Here is a 20306-nt window from a genome sequence, read left to right on the forward strand (position 1 = left end):
ATGTGGCATGATTTTAGAAGAAATGGGGTACAACTGACTGAGCCTTGTTGTTGTTGAGCCTCTGCGGGTGGTCCAGGAATAGTCTCTCACACAGCTGCAGTACAGTGCACAGTGCTGAGGAAAAAAAGAAAAGAAACAAAAATCAGTTTGAATATACCGAAGTGCCAGTCAAAATTATCAGTGGGTAACTGTGAGAGACACCAACCTTCCTCACTGGTCTGAACGAGAAATTTCTCTGTGGTAAAGAGAGGTTTTTTCTCATCCAAAATCAGGTTCCAAAAGGAGGTCAGTTTAGATTCTACAGAAACATCAAACCATTTAAATATCCAAAGTCAGAAATAATCAAATCAACAGGTAACAAAAAACACTTATTCAAACTATACTGCTCAAATAATTTATTTCAAGATTATAACGTTTTACAGTTGAAGTGAGATTATGACTGCACCTTCATCAAAAAGACCATTAAACAAAACTGTTATAAAACTCAGAATGCCTCACCAGGAACTGAGTCCAGTATGGAGAGATGACATAGCAGCACTGAAGCTGCCAGGGCCTCAGAGAGAAGGGCATGCTGAGAGCTCTGAGCAGCCGCTTTCTCTACCGTCTGGATGAGGAGAGGAATGAGATCCAGAGCCTGGCTCAAGGTGTCTCCTATAAACAACAGAGGAATACAGAGCGGGTAAAGTGTAAAAAATTAAGTACACATGCTGCATCTAGAACTGGGATAAAGTCAGTTCAAAATCCATTAAAAGGAAAATACACACACAAACCACTAAACAAAAAATTATGAACAAACTGACCTAGAAATAATTCAATTTAAATAAATAAATAAGCACAGTTGATGACCTTTGAAGGCTCTGAGCATGGCCTGCAGGTAGGCGTGGCGGACAGAGGAGGTGGAGGACTTCAGTGTGAAGGCTTTCTTAAGCCAGTCTCTCAGAGCAGCTGGAACCTCCACATTCAAACGTGCCATCCAAAGAGACATCACAGACACAGCATGCACCAGTGTCCCCTCATGTACTATCACACACAAACACAAAATCAGCAAAATATTCACAACCATGTGATTATTCATGCTTCACTACTCCTGAGGACCAGTGGAGGAAATGTTGCTCACCTTCTTGCTGCAGAAATGGGATAAACTGCAGTGCCACACTGGAGCTGAGTGACTGGCTGGAGAAGCCAGAGACTGCATGATGGCTACAGCTTTTTATCCCTGCACATGGAATATACAAACATTGAAATCATACCTTGAAATCAATGACGCTGGTAAAAGGAAAAGCCAAGGGCAAAGTAAAACTCATTCGTTAATATTGTGCCAAAATTTTCAAATAAATTATATAAAACCACAAGCAAAATATTATCAAAATGTAAAATATTCACTAATATTTGAATATCATGGAAAAGTTTTTTTTTTTCTCCATAATTTAATTCAAAAAGTTTAACTTTTAATTATTTTAGATTCATTACACATAAAGTGAAATATTTCAACCCTTTTTTTTTATCTTGGTGATTACGCCTTACAGATCATGAAATCAAAAATCCAGTATCTCAAAATATTACAATAAAGAATTTATAACGCAGAAATGTAGAACTTCTGAAAAGCAAGTTAATTTATGCACTCAGTACTTGGTCGGGGATCCTTTTGCACATATTACTGCATCAATGCAGCATGGCATGGAGGCAATTAGCCTGTGGCACTGCTGAGGTGTTCTGGAAGCCCAGGTTGCTTTGATAGCGGCCTTCGGCTCATCTGTATTGTTAGGTCTGGTGTCTCTGTTAGATTCTCTATGGGGTTCAGGTCAGGTGAGTTGGATGGCCAGCAGATGGCCAGCAGATGGAAGCATGAAGTGCTCTAAAATCTCCTGGTAGACGCTGCATTGACTCTCGACTTGAGAAAACACAGTGGACCAACACCAGCAGATGACATGGCACCCCAAATCATCACTGACTGTGGAAACTTCACACTGGACTTCAAGCAACTTGGATTCTGTGCCTCTCCACTCTTCCTCCAGACTCTGGGACCTTGATTTCCAAATGAAATGCAAAATTTACTTTCATCTGAAAAGATTACTTTGGACCATGGAGCAACGGTTCAGTTCTTTTTCTCCTTAGCCCAGGTAAGATGCTTCTGATGTTGTCTCTGGTTCAGGAGTGGCTTGACACTAGGAATGTGACACTGCGACATTTCTGTATTATAAGTTCTTTATTCTAATATTTTGAAAATATTCATTTTTGAAATACTGGATTTTTTATTTCAATGAGCTGTAAGCCATATTCATCAAGATTAAAACAAAAAAAAAAGGCTTGAAATATTTCACTTTATGTGTAATGAATCTAGAATATAGGAAAGTTCCACTTGTTTAATTAAATTATGGGAAAAATGTTCTTTTCCATGCTTTTAAAATTTTTTGATATGCACATGTATACCTCAAATGCAAGTAATGAGAATCAAATCAATAAATTTATCAAAAAGATTACTTCTGATTCATACTCTCATTTTGCTTAAAATTTTTTCTAATTGCAGATTTTTCTCATGCTATTTTTTTGCTCCTGGAATCACTCTTTTGCAAACTTTTTGGGTTCTGTCTTCTGGCACATTTTACTGGGGGTGGGTCTTAGATGGGTCAACTGATTTTGGAGTGGAAAGTGCTCTGAAAGTTAGCCATCCCATTAAAGGTGTAACATCCTGACATATCAGAACAAACGGAGCAGAGTGCTCAGCAGCAAGAAAGCTGTATTTTAGTTGCATTAAGATTGATAAAATAATATGAGTAGCTTCTGAATTGTTTGTAGATGCATTCACAAATATTTTTCATACAAGTGTCTTCTTTCCATCCAGTTAAACAGATAACATTAGTTAGGTGATGAGGCTGAAGTTCGTTTCTTATAAGGATTTTCCAATTACCGCCTAAGAAGGCTCAGGTCATCCAATCTAGTGGCTGTAGATGGCGCTATGAAGAGCACTAATATCATATACAATTCCGTACACTACTATATACTCATTCTCAAAACATCCCAGAAACCTGACAATTTTATATGAAAGTTATTTGACATTTAAAATTGTCTCAGATTCCAAATTTACAGGGTCATTATTAAAAACCCTCTGCAGTAAATTTCTTCATTTTGAATATTTTGAAAATATATTATATTTAGTTTAATGCAGATGTATCAAGTTTTTGAGACATTTTCATAATGAGATAATGGTATCAGAATTAGTCAGAAAGTAGAAACAAAAAAATCAGAATAAGAAGCTGGTGAATAAGAAGATAGCTTCAGCCTCATACCCTAGATATCTTTATAAACTGATACTTAACTGAATGGAATGAAGACACTATGACAAAGAAATCTGTGTGAAGGAATCTACAAACAATTCAGTAGGTAACCATATTATTTTTAATGCAATACCCTGCTGCTGAGGACTCGAAGCAAAAAGTGATTGCGGAAGAAAAAGACAGCATGAGAAAAATCTGCAAATAGAAAAGAATTAAAGCAAAATGAATCAGTATAAATTAGAAGTAATCCTTTTGAAAGATTTATTTGGATTTGATTCATTATTTACGTGTGAAATATTTTTTTTTTTACATTTTGATATTAATAGGATTTTAAGATTTTTATTTGAAACATTTGGCACAAAATTAACTCCATACAATCATACCTGAAAGCACATTCATTTTTTGGCCCACTACAGTGAGTTTCCCCTCTGAACCTGCAAGCAACAAGAGCCATACATAAGACAAGAAAAAAAAAAAATCATCATTTATAATTCAATAGATATATACAATACATAAATATTGTATAAAAAAAAAAGTAAAAAGTATGTAAAAGTATGTACTTAAAAAAAAAAGCTTTTGTTTTGCAAAAGACTATAATAAGCAGGGTTTTTTTCTGCTTGGGTGCCTGGCTGGTGATTTATCCACTCCTGCAGTGTCTCTTATGCTGGTATACTGCCCACCACAAATACAAATGTATGCATATAAAATCGGTCACCTCCAAGAATGCCAAAGAGGTGTGTTACTAGATCCTGGATGGCAGTTGGGTCACTACACTGCTGGGCCAAATTTTGCATGGCCTGAACTGCATGTTCCATTAATTCCATGTTACTCGCCTTCAGCTGGCCTGAAAAACACACACACAAACACAATTAAAATATAATGGCAAACATTTCTATTTACTTTAACTGTTAGTATTAAACTTACTGGCAAGGCCTTTCCCAATGTCCAAAGCATACTGGCTGAGATCAAGAGTAAGTGAAGCCAGCATCGAAGAGATGGCTAAATATGAGAGAGAGCGAGGGAGACAGAGAGAGAGAGGAATATGAGCCAAACTTCAGCAATATCAATTCTAGTGTAGAATGTGTATTAGTGTGTATCCTACTCTGTATGGAGTTTTCAGGGCTACGCAGCAGGGCTTTCTGTAGAGTGGGCAAGAGCTGCTCCTTGAACTCAGAGTGAGAAACATGGCAAAGCAGAGAACTACTTTTAGCCTGAAAAAAAAAGGGGGTTTTTTTCAAGATAATGCAAAATGCTCATAAAAGAATGTGTCCTTGTCCAAAAAGTTCCGGTCCCACTCACCAGAATGTGCTGGAGTGGTCTGGTTTTGCTCATTAGTACAGTCTTCAAGTACAGATCTAAGATAGCGGCCTGAAAGAACATGTGTTTGAAAACAAGCCTGGAAAATTATGGATATGTGAGCAAATGCAGTGAAGCTGTGTATTATAGGAGAAACCCACCTTGTGCTTGTTGATGGTGGCCATGTCTTTCTGAGAGGTGCAGAAGTCCACACACTCTGCCAGCAGAGGCAGAGAGGAGGGACTCTGGTCCAAGCTCAACAGGGTGCTCATGTACTGATCAACCAACCCTGGGCTCTGGAGATAAATAAAAGAAATAAAATAAAATGAAAAATAAACTGCAGTTGTAAAGCTTTCAATTTAGGTTATAATTACATGTTAAACTGGCAGCCAGGAGTCCCATTTATAAGTATATATTAGTTCTTTTACACCAGATTATGTGGCATGACTGTACTTTACTTTAGGACAGTCTGTACTGTGCTGTATATATTTACCATTCTTGCCCAGGTACTATAAAGGGCCAGGTTCAGACATACACACAGTTACATTTACAGTGTATCTGGAAAGTATTCACAGCGCTCCACTTTTTCCACATTTTGTTATGTTACAGCCTTATTCCAAAATGGATTAAATTATTTTCCACAAAATTCTACAAACAATACCCCATAATGACAACGTGAAAGTTGTTTGTTTGAAATCTTTGCAAATTTATTAAAAATAATAAACAAAAAAGCACATTTACATAAGTATTCACAGCCTTTGCTCAATTCTTTGTTGAAGCACCTTTGGCACCAATTACAGCCTCAAGTCTTTTTGAGTATGATGCTACAAGCTTGGCACACCAATTTTGGGGCAGTTTCTCCCATTCTTCTTTGCAGGACCTCTCAAGCTCTATCAGGTTGGATGGGGAGCGTCGGTGCACAGCCATTTTCAGATCTCTCCAGAGATGTTCAATCGGGTTCAAGTCTGGGCTGTGGCTGGGCCACTCAAGGACGTTCACAGAGTTGTCCTGTAGCCACTCCTTTGTTATCTTGGCTGTGTGCTTAGGGTTGTTGTCCTGTTGGAAGATGAACCTTCGCCCTAGTCTGAGGTCCAGAGCGCTCTGGAGCAGGTTTTCATCAAGGACGTCTCTGTACATTGTTGCATTCATCTTTCCCTCAATCCTGACTACTCTCCCAGTTCCTGCCGCTGAAAAACATCCCCACAGCCCCCACAGCATGATGCTGCCACCACCATGCTTCACTGTATGGATGGTATTGGCCAGGTGATGAGTGGTTTCCTCCAGACATGACGCTTGCCATTCAGGCCAAAGTGTTCAATCTTTGGTCTGAGAGTCCTTCAGGTGCCTTTTGGCAAACTCCAGGCGGGCTTTCATGTGCCTTTTACTGAGGAGTGGCTTCCATCTGGCCACTCTACCATACAGGCCTGATTGGTGGAGTGCTGCAGAGATGGTTGTTCTTCTGGAAGGTTCTCCTCTCTTCACAGAGACACGCTGGAGCTCTGTCACAGTGACCATCAAGTTTTTGGTCACCTCCTTGACTAAGGCCCTTCTCCCCCGATCACTCAGTTTGGCCGGGTGGCCAGCTCTAGGAAGAGTCCTGCTGGTTCCAAACTTCTTCCATTTATGGATGATGGAGGCCACTGTGCTCATTGGGACCTTCAATGCTGCAGAAATGTCTCTGTACCCTTCCCCAGATCTGTGCCTCAATACAATCCTGTCTCGGAGGTCTACAGACAATTACTTGAACTTCATGGCTTGGTTTGTGCTCTGACATGCATTGTTAACTGTGGGACCTTATATAGACAGGTGTTTGCCTTTCCAAATCGTGTCCAATCAACTGAATTTACCACAGGTGGACTCCAATCAAGTTGTACAAACATCTCAAGGATGATCAGTGGAAACAGGATGCACCTGAGCTCAATTTTGAGTGTCATGGCAAAGGCTGTGAATACTTTTGTAAATGTGTTTTTATTGTTAATACATTTGAAAAGATTTCAAACAAACTTCTTTCACGTTGTCATTATGGGGCATTGTTTGTAGAATTTTAAGGAAAATTTTGATCCATTTCAAAATCTGGAAAAAGTGAAGCGCTGTGAATACTTTCTGGATGCACTGGATATAGTGCTTTTCTAGACACTCAAAGAGCTTTACATAGTATGGGAAGGGAATCTCCTCAACAAGCACTAGTGTGTAGCATCCACCTGGATGATGCAACAGCAGCTATCAATTCAGAGATGAGGATTATTAGGGGGTAGAGAATGATAGAGAAGGGCCAGTGGGGGAATTTCACTAGGTTATACCCTGGGTCTTTTTTTTAAACTACCAGAGAGAGACCTCAATTTAACATCTCAATACCACTTCCAGCAGCAACCTTAGTTTCCCGCAGGAGGTCTCCCATCCAGGTGCTAGCCAGGCACAACCCTGCTTAGTTTCAATGGGACAACAGATGAGAACTGGAGGTTGATATGGCTCTGGCTCCAGATTAATTAGTTCTGGCCCCACTTGTGTCCAGGTATGCAGGCTGCCATTACAATTAACCTGCTGTGTCTTTAATGACTGCAGTGGTTTGCCCTATGAATTAGAGACACAGCAGTTCTAAATTGGGTGCATTAAATCAGAAACTCCATGTTTCGTATGTTTTGACTGTAAGCCTTGAGTTTTCCAGTGTCTAAGGTTTTATAAAGGAGACCCCCGGACATAAAAAGAAATATGACCAATATGTAATTCTGCTGCTGATGGTCTCACATCTTTCCACAACTTGTTAAGCCGCTTAGTGACAGACTTGATTGCATTTTTGGAGGCTCCACCCATGACCTCAGCAAGGAGCAGACTCTGCACCTCCACCTGTTCTCACACAGACACATACACAGATTTTAATGAACATTCCAACACAGCTTATTTAGGCCCATTACATCTATTAATACAACTCTAGAATTTCATATCAGTGTTGTACACTTCTGGTGTTCAAATATACCTCCATTAGTGCTGTTGTGATAACAAAATATGCATAATAAGCAAATAATCATAGTAAAGAATATGCTTTTTCAGTTTCCCTTTTCACAAAAACACAACATACAAATTAATATTTTTAAAAATGTAATAAAATAGTAAAAAAACAAAAACAGACAACAATAAATTTCAAAACAACAAATACACTAAGACTAAATGGAAGTATTACTGAAATAACAAAAATAATATGCTACACAATGTTAAAGTTGTGCTCATAAATTTACATACCCCTTGCAGAATCTGCAAAAGTTAATAATTAAAAAAAAAAAGGATCATAAAAAAAATATTAGTTTTTGAATTAAATGTTTTTAAATTTAATACTGCCCCAAATAAGCTCTCTCATAACAGATGTTTACATATAGTCCATAAGACAATAATAACTGAATTTACACATATGAACCCATTCAAAAGTTCACATAAGCTTGGTTCTTAATACTGTGTCTCGTTACCTGGATGATAAACGACCCATTTTGAATGGGTTCATATGCGTAAATTCAGTTATTATTGTGTCTTGTGGACTATATGTAAACACATGTTATGTGAAATAGTTTATTTGGGGCAGTATTAAATAAACAAAATTAAAAAAACAAAAAAAATATTAAAAAATTTGTATTAACATTTTGCATATTCTGCAAGGGTTTTGTAAATTTATGAGCACAATTGTATGCAAGTAGCAATTATCCAAATAAAACTGTAAATCCATGATATAATGCACTATAACAAGATGCTAATTGATTTTTTTTTTATTGTTGATGCCAGTGGTGGACTCTGAGAGAAGGCTAAGATAGATGGTGACATTTTTTTTTTTAACCCTTTACTGTCGGCTCTCCTGCCTGCGAGAGAAAATAGAATGTTCGCACTTCCGCATCAAAATCTCCACGGGTTTTTGTCCTACAAACATAAAACTGACATCCCCAGAAACTTTGAACAGTCTACTGTCCAAATGTATATAGAAACTACACATATTTTTAGAGCTTTGTGAGGAGGATAAAATGAACAGCATGCATGTTTCAGAAAACAGCTCTTGATGTCCCACCCATTAGCAACGAGAGCTATTCATATAATAACATTATGGTAAATCAGCAGTCGTTATTGGGTAATTATGAGGCAAGAAAACATGTGACAACGCCCAAATTTACTCATATAAACAAGAGCACGTGTTACCCAAAAAGCAGGCACATCTCCGGGGAAACACAGCGCCTAGTGCTCATTTTACCCAAAAATCAGGTCAGTGAGGACGAACGTTGCCATTTTGAACTTCAATTTGATCCGGCAGAGGATGTTTGTGATGAGTAAGTTTTGTTGACTAGCTTTTGTCATGGAATGATTATGATTACATGCTTAGCACTGCAATTCATGCCTTTCATAGTACATACATGTTCAGAGTTGAGTGAATTATTTTGCCTCCGTCAACTATGCATACCATATCTATCACTTTTCTAGATAAAACATATGTAAAGCAGCTTGCGTTGCTAAAACTTCTCTGTCTACGTAACAGATTAGAAAAACGTATCATAGCAACCAGAAAGGTCAACTAATTACCCATAAGCTATAAATAAAGTTTTTCATTCATAGTGTTTGCTCCCAAACAAAAATCCATTGGAAGTGCAAAGCATGTGATGTCTTCCTTTGCCTTCAACAAGACAGAAACTGTTTTGAAACTTGGCATCAGGACTGACAATTCATTGTTCTTTTATTCATCTTATTTTGTAGTATTCCATTGCATGTGTGGGGTTGAACACAGTATTTTCAATAAACTGTAAAAAGGATTTTATTGTCTCTGCTATCCTTACAATTCACACTGACCGGATGGGTGTGGGAGACACAATGACATCCCAATGGGCAATTACCTTTGACAATAGGGAGGGGAACTATTACAGGTGTTGACACCTATCTCATCAATATTCATTGTGTAAGCCACTGGCTTTGAAAAAAAATAGTGTCACTTCAAAGTTCTACAACTTTTGTAGTCAGACCACATGACATTTCAGCATGATTTAATCACCTACATGTAGCCAACACCTATGCTTACAAGGTTCAGAGCTCAAAAGTCCTGTCAATAATGTTTATAATGTGTTTAACACAGTATCCCAACCACCACTGAAAATAGGTTTTTGAAAAGTGTAACTTTACAGTTAATTTAAACAAAACCTATATTCATGACATTCGTACTGCTCTCAAATTAGTGTTGGTGAGTTTGTAGTAAATATAAGCATATGTAGCATTTTTGGATGAATGTTTTTAAATAGGTGAAATATATTAAAATGTAAAGGCATGTCAGACTACCTCAAAGGTGTCTGAAAGGCCTCAGACTATAGAGTGTTAATTGTGTGTGCTCACAATTTGTGTTTGTTGCAATGTGGCTCACATATGTATCCGGCACTGCCATTTTAGAATTTTCCTGTCTTCTAACATCTGACTATTTACTCTTTAGTGTACATCTGGCAACCTGAAGTGTCACTGAGGAAGCAGCACCCTTCGAGCTAACGCTATTACATTAATTTCTTCTAATCTCTATACTTTAAAATTATTTACCTTACGTTATACAAGTATAACTGACACTATTTTAGATAAAACAATCGTAACGTTGCGCTGTCGCTAAATTTGAATTACAAACATCCGAGACTAGCTTGTAGCCCGTAGCCCGCTAGCATCACCTACCGCTAGCCTTGTTCACGTTTCACATTTCTCATTTACCGCTGTTCTGTTTAAAAAACAAATATGTCTGCTGTCTCTCCGGTTTTGAGTGCAGATGAGGACTCGCTCAAGCTTCACATAGTGCGGCTGGAACTGGAGGATGTGGAGAAGCAGATCCGCGGCCTACTCGACAAGCAGGCCCAGCTGCTGGAGCGACAAACTGCGCTGGAAACATCTTGTGCCTCTGCCCACATATCCAAGGTAAGCACACAGTGTGGTATTTCCACTCCCAGCCCCTCTACACCGTGTGTTTCTCTGTACAGGGACCGCGCACCTAGGACTTTCCCAGCCATGGTCTCCGTCATGCCGGCGCCAACACACCTCGGGCCTTGGGTGAACCAGCGGCGGAAGGCACGGGCTGGACCCTCTCCACCTCCGGTGTTTGAGATTCCAACCAGGAACCGCTTCGCCCCTCTCCGTCAGACCAGACCCAACGCTGTGATCGTCAGGGACTCCATTGTGCGGAACATCCGTGTAGCCTCATCTAAAGGTAAGGTGCGCACACACTCTTTTTCTGGTGCTTGTGTCCTTGATGTCGCTGCACAGGTATCCGGGATCCTGAAGAAGGACGAGCGCATTGGAGCGGTTGTGCTGCACGCGGGGACGAACGACACTAGGCTGCGGCAGACGGAGGTTCTGAAGAGGGACTTCTCCAGCCTGATCGAGACAGTACGGGGCAGATCACCCACCGCGAAGATCATCGTCTCTGGACCTCTTCCCACATACAGACGTGGAGCAGAAAAGTTCAGTAGACTTCTAGCATTAAATGATTGGTTAGTCTCTTGGTGTAATGAGCAGAATCTGGTGTTTGTCAATAACTGGAATCTGTTCTGGGAGCATCCTAGGTTGTTTCGTCCTGATGGCCTGCACCCCAGCAGCCTTGGAGCGGAACTGCTGTCAGACATCATCTCGAAGGCGCTACACACCAAGTGACTGCCTACCGTAAGTACATCTTCCAATAATAACAACATTCAGTATAATCAATGTTCAATTAAAAATCTGGCACCGGTAATACATACTATAGAGACTGTGTCTGTTCCCCAAGCTATACAAATATATAGAAAATCTCGGAAAGTCTATCTTCGCAACCTAATTAACATAAAATTAAATCATATTGAATGCACAGCCAGCACATTTGATCTGAGGCTAGGACTATTAAACATTAGATCTCTTGCGTCTAAGGCTCTTATTGTTAACGACATCATTACTGATCAGGAATGTAATTTAATGTGTTTAACAGAAACTTGGATTAAACCAAACAAGTACATAGCATTAAATGAAGCCAGTCCTCCTGGATACAGTTATGTACATCAGCCTCATTCAACTGGTAGAGGAGGAGGTGTTGGTCTCATCCATAGTAAAAATCTAGTCGTCACACAAAAACCTAAGCATAAATTTAATTCTTTTGAAATTCTTTATACCAGTATAAGTTATGTAGCCACAAAAAATAAGTCAATTCCTCTAATTATTATTTACAGACCCCCAGGGCCATATACTGAATTTCTTAGTGAATTTGCAGACTTTGTCTCAAACCTGGTTGTGTCTGTAGATAAAGCATTAATCGTCGGAGACTTTAATATTCATTTTGATAACCTGGAAGACCCTCTAAGATTAGCGGTTGTGTCCATCTTAGATGCAATAGGGATTAATCAGAACGTAATCGGGCCTACTCATAATGGTGGTCACACTCTTGACCTCATACTAACATACGGACTAAGTACAGAAAATATTATAATTTTTCTGCTGTCTGAAGTTGTCTCAGACCATAATCTTATCTCGTTCATAATACGTATTGATCATAATATTTCCACCTCGCCTCGCTACCGCGTAAAACGTACCTAGACATCAGCTACTGCAGCGAGCTTCATAAATAACCTCGCAGAAACATCAATTAGATTTGGATCACAGTCAGATCCCATAGAACTCGATCATGCGACTGAAAGCTTGGAGTCAACACTCCGCTACACGCTAGATAGAGTGGCTCCACTCAAAAGGAAAATAATTAGAGAAAAAAAAATTAGCACCCTGGTATAACGATCAAACGCGAACCTTAAAACGGACAACTCGACAATTAGAACGTAAATGGCGTCAAACCAAACTGGTGATATTTCAAACAGCATGGAAGGAGAGCCTACTGAAATATAGGAAATCTCTTGGCGATGCTAGAAAAATCTATTTCTCTACCTTAATAGGAGACAACAAAAACAATTCTAGATTCCTTTTCAACACAGTAGCAAAATTAACTAGGAATAAAACCACTACAGAGAGAAACACTCAATCATTACATAGCAGTGAAGATTTCATGAAATTTTTCATTGATAAGGTTGAAAATATTAGACGTGAAATACAGGCCATTAAATTAAAACCAGACAGTACTATAACAAACCCATTACATGACAATGTAGCAATATCAGATCAATGTTTAGAGTGTTTTGCTCCGCTTAGAGAGACCGAACTAGCTACATTAATCTCTTCAGCCAATTCATCAACTTGCATACTAGATCCCGTACCTACATGTTTGTTTAAACAGATCTGTCCAGGAGTAATTGAACCACTTTTAAATATAATCAATTCTTCCCTAAGCACTGGCTATGTACCTAAATCACTTAAATTAGCAGTTATTAAACCCTTGATTAAAAAACCTGATCTTGACCCGTCTCAATTGTCCAGCTATAGACCAATATCAAATCTCCCCTTCATCTCTAAGATTTTAGAAAAGGTTGTAGCAAAGCAGTTATGCTCGTACTTAGATAGGAATAACATTCATGAAATGTATCAGTCAGGATTTAGACCTCATCATAGCACAGAGACAGCGTTAGTTAAAGTAGTAAATGACCTTCTACTGACCTACGATCAGGGTTGTGTCTCGCTGCTTGTGTTACTCGACCTTAGTGCAGCTTTTGATACTATAGATCACACTATTCTCCTTGATAGATTAGAAAATGTTGTTGGTATTAAGGGAACAGTCCTCTCCTGGCTCAGGTCTTATCTGACCGATCGTTATCAGTTCGTAGATGTAAATGGTGATTTCTCCATGCGTACTGAAGTTACTTTTGGAGTTCCACAGGGTTCTGTTTTAGGCCCACTGCTCTTTACTTTATATATGCTACCCCTAGGTCAAATTATTCGTAAACATGGAATTAGCTTCCACTGTTATGCTGATGATACACAGTCATATGTTTCAGCGAAGCCAGAGGACAGACAGAAGCTTAGTAAAGTTGAGGATTGTGTAAAGGACATTAGACATTGGATGTTAACTAATTTCCTTCTACTTAATTCTGATAAAATAGAAATACTTTTATTAGGCCCATGTGTAGCTAGAAGTAATCTTTCTGATCACATGGTTACTCTGGATGGTCTTTCTGTTTCATCATGTACAGCAGTTAAAGACCTTGGAGTGATTATTGACTCCAGCCTATCATTTGATGCTCATGTAGATAATATTACTAGGATAGCTTTCTTTCATCTCAGAAATATTTCTAAAATAAGAAACATATTGTCACTACATGATGCAGAAATACTAGTTCATGCATTCGTCACCTCTAGATTAGATTACTGTAATGCCTTACTGTCTGGATGTTCCAGTAGGAATATAAATAAGCTCCAGTTAGTCCAGAATGCAGCCACTAGAGTCCTAACTAGAACTAGAAGATACGACCATATCACACCGATATTATCAATACTGCATTGGCTCCCAGTAAAATCTCGCATTAACTATAAAATACTTTTATTAACCTATAAAGCACTAAACGGTCTTGCGCCACAATATCTAAGCAACCTTTTGGTTTTATATGATCCGCCACGCCTACTTAGATCAAAAGATGCAGGCTATTTGACGGTACCTCGAATAGTAAAGGCTACAGCAGAGGGGAGAGCTTTCGCTTATAGAGCCCCACAGTTATGGAACAGTCTTCCTATTAGTGTTCAGGACTCAGACACAGTCTCAGTGTTTAAGTCTAGGCTTAAAACGTATTTATTTAGTCAAGCCTACCCTGACTAGATTCTGTTCTACTACTTCGCAGTCATAATAATCTTTTTTCTCCCTCTCTCCTTTCGCCGAGCCCCACACGAATTTATGGAGATACTAGAGATCCAGATCCTTTCTGCCTCTGGATGGAGCTCAAATCTTCTCTAATTCCAGACTGCTGGGACTACGGTGGCTCCTAAGGCCATACAGACTTCATATAAATCCATAATGAACTTTTTCACATTATCAGTTGTTACCCAGATGAGGATGGGTTCCCTTCTGAGTCGGGTTCCTCTCAAGGTTTCTTCCTCTTAAAACATCTTAGGGAGTTTTTCCTTGCCACCGTCACCACTCAGTGGCTTGCTCAGTTGGGATAAATTCACACCTTTAATATCTGTATACCATGTTGATATTTCTGTAAAGCTGCTTTGAGACAATGTCTATTGTAAAAAGCGCTATACAAATAAAATTGAATTGAATTGAAAAAATAGTGAATCTTGAATATAATTTCTTTTAGAACTGTATGCCATTTTCAAAAGAACAACAAAATAAATTTACCAGTTTTTTCCATTGAGGATCCACTCTGTTCTCTAGCGTGGGGAAGACTACACGCACTATTAAGCAAGTCCATGGCAGGGCACAACAAGAAGCCGATGCTGTGCTCTTCCTGTATCAACAGACGAGAATTAGCCCATCAATAAAAAAGTCAGACTCATCAAACATGACATGACTGAGTTTGATACCAGTGGAAGTGAAAATCAGATGCAGCAACTGTTGACAACAATTACAACCAAATGTGTGCAATATAAATTGTACACAGCTTGCACAGACAAAGAGATCAACAAACACATTAGGGTTAAATTATTACAGGGTGGATGCTTGATATGGTGATATTCCCAATATAAAAGAGTTATAACAAAGCATGCAGGGGAATTTTATAATCGTACCCTGGCATTATACCCTTACTGACAACTCCACAGGTGAGCAGACCAGAAGGCAGGTGGGTAGCAATGGCATCAGGCTGTGATTGGGCCAGTAAGTCAATAACAGAGAGCACAGCACGGCGAGAGGCTGCATCCCTGAGGCAAAACCAACAATTGCATTCAGCTTTGATAAGATATTCAACATGGTCATGCTTCATCATCGAGATTGAACTTCAAACTCATGATATCCCAATGACAGGGGGAACACTTTTTTTGAAAAGTGTTTGCTTTCATGAAAAGGACATTTTATTTCCCTCACCTGTATCGATGAAGGGTAAGACAAAAGAGCTTGCATAGACCTTTGATAGCTGGTTCAGGCAGATCTGAAGGAACATGGGAACACAGAACTCTTATTCGAGACATGGGAGCGTAAATAATACTGCTGCAAGACATGCACTTTTAATTCACAACTCACTCTTTCCATTTATGCATTCCTTCAGTTCTCCTAAAATTTCTTTCCGCTCCTTAACACTCGATGTAGTCACTTTCACAGCAAACTTCTTCAGAGTATCTGAAACCTGCAATGACAGAAAGAAAAACAAACAGGCCATAATGTAGTTAAAAATACATAAATAAATAAAAACACAAAAAAGGACTAGAGAGGGGGATTTTTGGTCATCATATGACCATTGCTGTTTCTTGTAAACAACAGTCTTATAGAATGAAGGTTACTATATTGTAGGGCTGCAAGTAACGATTTTATATATATATATATATATATATATATATATATATATATATATATATATATATATATATATATATAATTGATTAGTTGGCCGATTATTTTTTCGATTAATCGGTTGGGGGGCAAACTTTCAAGTTAGTAACAAACTAATGTGTGCCATTTGAGACGATATTACCTTTCTAAAATTCATACACTAGACCAATGGTTCTCAACCTTTTGGGAGCTTTGGACCCCTAGCATATTTCGAACAATCCACAAGGACCTCTTCACTCCACAACAACTATAGTCTATATATTAAACAGTCATTTCTATATATGGTGCTTTATTTTATTAATATTTAACATTAATAATATAAACTTTAAAATTTAATCAAAAGAATTCAAGATTTTTTTATTTTTTTTTACATTTTATTGTTTGTGTGACATTTAATTTGACTTTCTGAATTATCTTTTGTTTATTTTATTCATCAATGCAACACTTGAACTTGTCTAGGTTTTTCGTAAGTTTTTGCAAATTAAATTTATTTACAAATGAAATGATATCAGTGAACGATCATCAGCTCAGCTAACGTGATATTTGCGAATAACCAAACTGATTACTTTTAAAACATCTCATTTGAATATGTTTCGATACATTTAACAAAAAATATATAAATAATATTATTTAATAGAGCTGCAACAACTAATCAATAAAATCGATAATAATTGATTATGAAATTGTTGTCAACGAATCTCATTATTGATTAGTTGGTCTGCACGCGGCACGGGGGAGATTTACTCATTACGTTACTTCTGTTCAGAAAACACACGGAGAGTAAATACTTAAGTTGTGTCCCAAATGAAATACTGTACAATTACACTATGCACTCTGCATTACCGTCTAGTGTGTGGATTTTAGAAAAGTAATATCATCTAAAATGGAGGGGTTTTTTTCTAACCGGAAGTATATGCTGCTTCCTACATGACATCACAGCACGTACTGCGACGGCGCTAGCTTTAGACTAATACCCAGAGTCACCATACATGACTTTCTTTTCTCTCAATGACCATCAGAGGCGAAATAGTCAAATGACTGAGGAAGAAAATGTGCGACCTCCAAGTCCTCTAAGGGAGTGAAGCATTTTATATTAAACACCACGGAGAAGATTTATACATTTTAAAAAGCGGAGTTTGTGTAACACCAGCACGACAGTGATGCTGTCACGAGTTGCTTAAAAGGTTTAGTTTAATTTAAGTTCATTGACCTTATATGCTGTATCAGTGTAACAGTGTTTTTTATTATAACAGAAGTGATCTATTAGTAACGAGGCTGCATTGCTCCTTACGTGCGCTGATACAGTGTGGGAGCATGAGTAAGATCTGTAATGTCTAATTAAATCATTATGATCAAAATTAAACACAAGTAAAATAATATGTCTAAAGGCAATGAGTAACAGGAACCACAAGGTGCAATGAAAGCGTATTTATTATTAATTTAGGACTGTAGTTTAATTCAGTGCTTTTTGTGTATCCATAAAAAGTAATGCATATATACTCTTATATTACATATTTGTGTGTGTGTGTATATATATATATATATATATACACACACACACACACACACACATACATACACACACACACACACAAGGATTTAAGCATTTTTTTTATGGCACTGAATTAAACTACAGTCCTAAATTAATAATATATATTCTGGTGTGTGTGTATTGGGTTCTTTTCAGTCTTATATAATTAGACAAACAGTTGTGTAAAGTTTAAGTCTGAAGTTTATATTGGTAACACCCAGTTTGAGGATTTAATTTTAAATAAACTAAAAAAAATGGTACTGAAGGTTTGCCTCGCCCCATCTGATTAACCGAAAAAATAATTGGCCAACTAATCGATTATGAAAGTAATCGTTAATTGCAGCCCTATTATTTAAACATTTTAAAAACTTTCCTACGGACCCCCTGCAATTACACCACTGACCACTATGGGTCTGCGGACCACCAGTTGCGAAACACTGCACTAGACGGTAGTGCATATTGTAAGTGTATAGTACGTCATTTGGGACACAACTTTAGTATTTACTCTGCGAATCGTGTTTTCGGAACAGAAGTAACATAATGCATAAATGTGCCGCGCGCAGACCAACTAATCGATAATGACATTGGATGACAACGATTTTCATAATCGATTATTATCGGTTTTATCGATTAGTTGTTGCAGCTCTACTATATTGTACACTTTAGGGTTAGAAAATAACCCTTAGTGATCCAAGTATTCAACACTATGCTGTATAACAAGACAACTAGTGAAGAAACCATTCTTCACTCTTTTGCCTCCATACATAGCGGTGATCATAATGATCAACATTTATGTAGGAAAAAGAGTGAGGATTTTAATCAGAAGAACGCCATTTCAACTGTGAATCATAGGGTTGGCATCAGGATGTTAGAGTGTTTTTCAAACAATTTATTTTTAGTTTCATCTAAACCGAGAACACGCCACCAAATGACTGGTTATAACCTGTAAACTTGTCTAACTGTTTTATGCTGGTCTTGGAGTAGGAGCTTTTTCATTGTGCAACGACCTTTCAGGCCATAGTGATGTAGGACCCTCTTAATAGTGGATGTACTTCAGTATCTGCTGCCTCCAATTCCATCAACAGTTCCTTTGTTGCTGTCTTGGGTTTCAATTGCTCCTTTCAGACCTAAGTTCCGTCATCCCTGGGATTTATTTTGTGCCTCTTCCCTAGACAACATAGTGTCTATTTGGTCTCAGGATTTTTATATTTGCATAAAATTGTTTGTACAGATGCTTGTTTTTCCTTCAATTGTTTGGAAATCACTCCTAAAGAGGAGCCAGACTTGTGGAGGTTCACAATTTTTTTTGTAAGGTCTTGGTTGAGTTGGTTGGATTTTCCCATGGTATCAGGGGCAAAGGCACTGGCTCGAAAGATAGGCCCTTTAACCCCCAATTAACTCTGTTATGATAACTAGCCAATCAGAAGCCTCAGAAAGTAATCTCATCAATTTCTGGAATCTTCCAGTCTTTTTAAAGAGACCGTCAACCTGGTGTAACAGTTCCAGTGATGATCCACTGGAATTCTGATGTAGTGAATTAAAGCTGGAATAAATCTGTCTCCAACTCCCTTAAATTTACCTGTTATGTGAGCAAAGTCGATGACCTAACTTACTTGCCTTTAGAAATGTATGGTAACATGAAACGTGTAGCATTGTGAAAATTTTGATTGAATATTTTTAGCAAAGTATGTAACATTTTTGCCTCAACGGTAACTACAACGTGCACTTTATATGAAAATGAATTTAAGCGAATTGAAATCTGCATTTTAAATAGCCATGACCGCTAATTCTGTGTGTTCTCGATGTGTTCCCTCTAAATGTCTTTGTGAGCCTGCCAGTGATATGGCTGGAAAAGTGATAGCAATTAGGCTAAATTAGCTTAGCCATTGGTTGGGTCTGCACTAGTAACTTAACTTTGTCGTAATGTATCTATACGAATTTGTTAGAACAGTCATAAAACAGCCACCAGATCACTGTCCTACTTTAAAATATGTCTGTTTAAGAGAGCTATATTTAAAAAAAAGATTATTGAAAACACTCAACAGCAAAGCACTATTCATGCCACGAATCGCACACAAACCTGCGTGTCCGCTGCCATCTTGCCGGTCTCGAGCTATTAAAAAAATGTCCTCACTTCCGTGTCATTACGTCATTCTCTTTGCCTGCTGAGTCTATAGGCTGACCCCTATAGGGCACATTTGGTATGGCCAAAACAGTACTTTGAATATGATGTCATGATGTAGTGTCGTATTTTGGCGTTTTGTTTTGTTTTGTTAAATTGATGTTTCAACAGGGGAATACAGAAATACAAAACACATACATCCAAAATAAAAATTCATCAGAAAATTATACCTCTTTCACCTTACAACAAAAGTCAATCATATAACTGCTATGTCAATTATCTTCTTCAACACCAGAGATGTCTTATCAGCTTTGTTATTTTTCTTTGAAGAGATTAAGTCAGTGGAAACAGTCTAATCTTTGGTACAGTTGACATATTGTTTGCTTTGCGAACGTGGTATTTCTCAGAAAGGTCACAAATTTTAATTGTATTGTCAATCTCCAGCAAACTAGTATCACAATCCATAAACAAGAACATTGTATCAGTTTGAATAATAAAGTGAAAATAATTAGCAAAACCTGAGACCAAAATAATTTTTAAAACACAATTGAAAAATAAATGTAATATTGTTTCTGATTCCTCTTTACAGAAACAACATAATGGGGGGAAACCCCTTCCTAGGACTTACTAATAAAGTCACTGCAAAGATAATATCGATTTATTATTTTATACTGAATTTCTTTGACTTTGTTTGGAATGACATAT

At 37.9% G+C, this 20306-nt stretch overlaps 1 protein-coding gene across 2 annotated transcripts in view; it reads right to left on the bottom strand.

Annotated features, from left to right (window-relative positions):
• Window positions 1-19628, bottom strand: part of gcn1 (GCN1 activator of EIF2AK4) — a 102843-nt gene extending 83215 nt beyond the window's left edge. For both annotated transcript variants that reach the window (XR_006982528.2, XM_017468034.3), the window contains exons 1-17: window positions 19560-19628; window positions 15643-15745; window positions 15487-15550; window positions 15192-15323; window positions 14803-14911; window positions 7317-7415; window positions 4733-4867; window positions 4575-4643; window positions 4378-4486; window positions 4200-4274; window positions 3991-4119; window positions 3659-3709; window positions 1118-1216; window positions 847-1020; window positions 499-651; window positions 206-298; window positions 39-114 (exon numbers count right to left, since the gene is read on the bottom strand). Coding sequence is in view for 1 of the 2 variants with exons in the window: in XM_017468034.3 (XP_017323523.1) it covers window positions 39-114; window positions 206-298; window positions 499-651; window positions 847-1020; window positions 1118-1216; window positions 3659-3709; window positions 3991-4119; window positions 4200-4274; window positions 4378-4486; window positions 4575-4643; window positions 4733-4867; window positions 7317-7415; window positions 14803-14911; window positions 15192-15323; window positions 15487-15550; window positions 15643-15745; window positions 19560-19577 (1688 nt within the window). In the remaining variant the exon portion in view is untranslated. The remainder of the gene's footprint in view (window positions 1-38; window positions 115-205; window positions 299-498; window positions 652-846; window positions 1021-1117; window positions 1217-3658; window positions 3710-3990; window positions 4120-4199; window positions 4275-4377; window positions 4487-4574; window positions 4644-4732; window positions 4868-7316; window positions 7416-14802; window positions 14912-15191; window positions 15324-15486; window positions 15551-15642; window positions 15746-19559) is intronic.
• Between the last annotated feature and the right edge of the window lie 678 nt (window positions 19629-20306).

Source organism: Ictalurus punctatus, chromosome 5, assembly GCF_001660625.3.
Source record: "Ictalurus punctatus breed USDA103 chromosome 5, Coco_2.0, whole genome shotgun sequence".
Classification (NCBI taxonomy): Eukaryota; Metazoa; Chordata; class Actinopteri; order Siluriformes; family Ictaluridae; genus Ictalurus; species Ictalurus punctatus.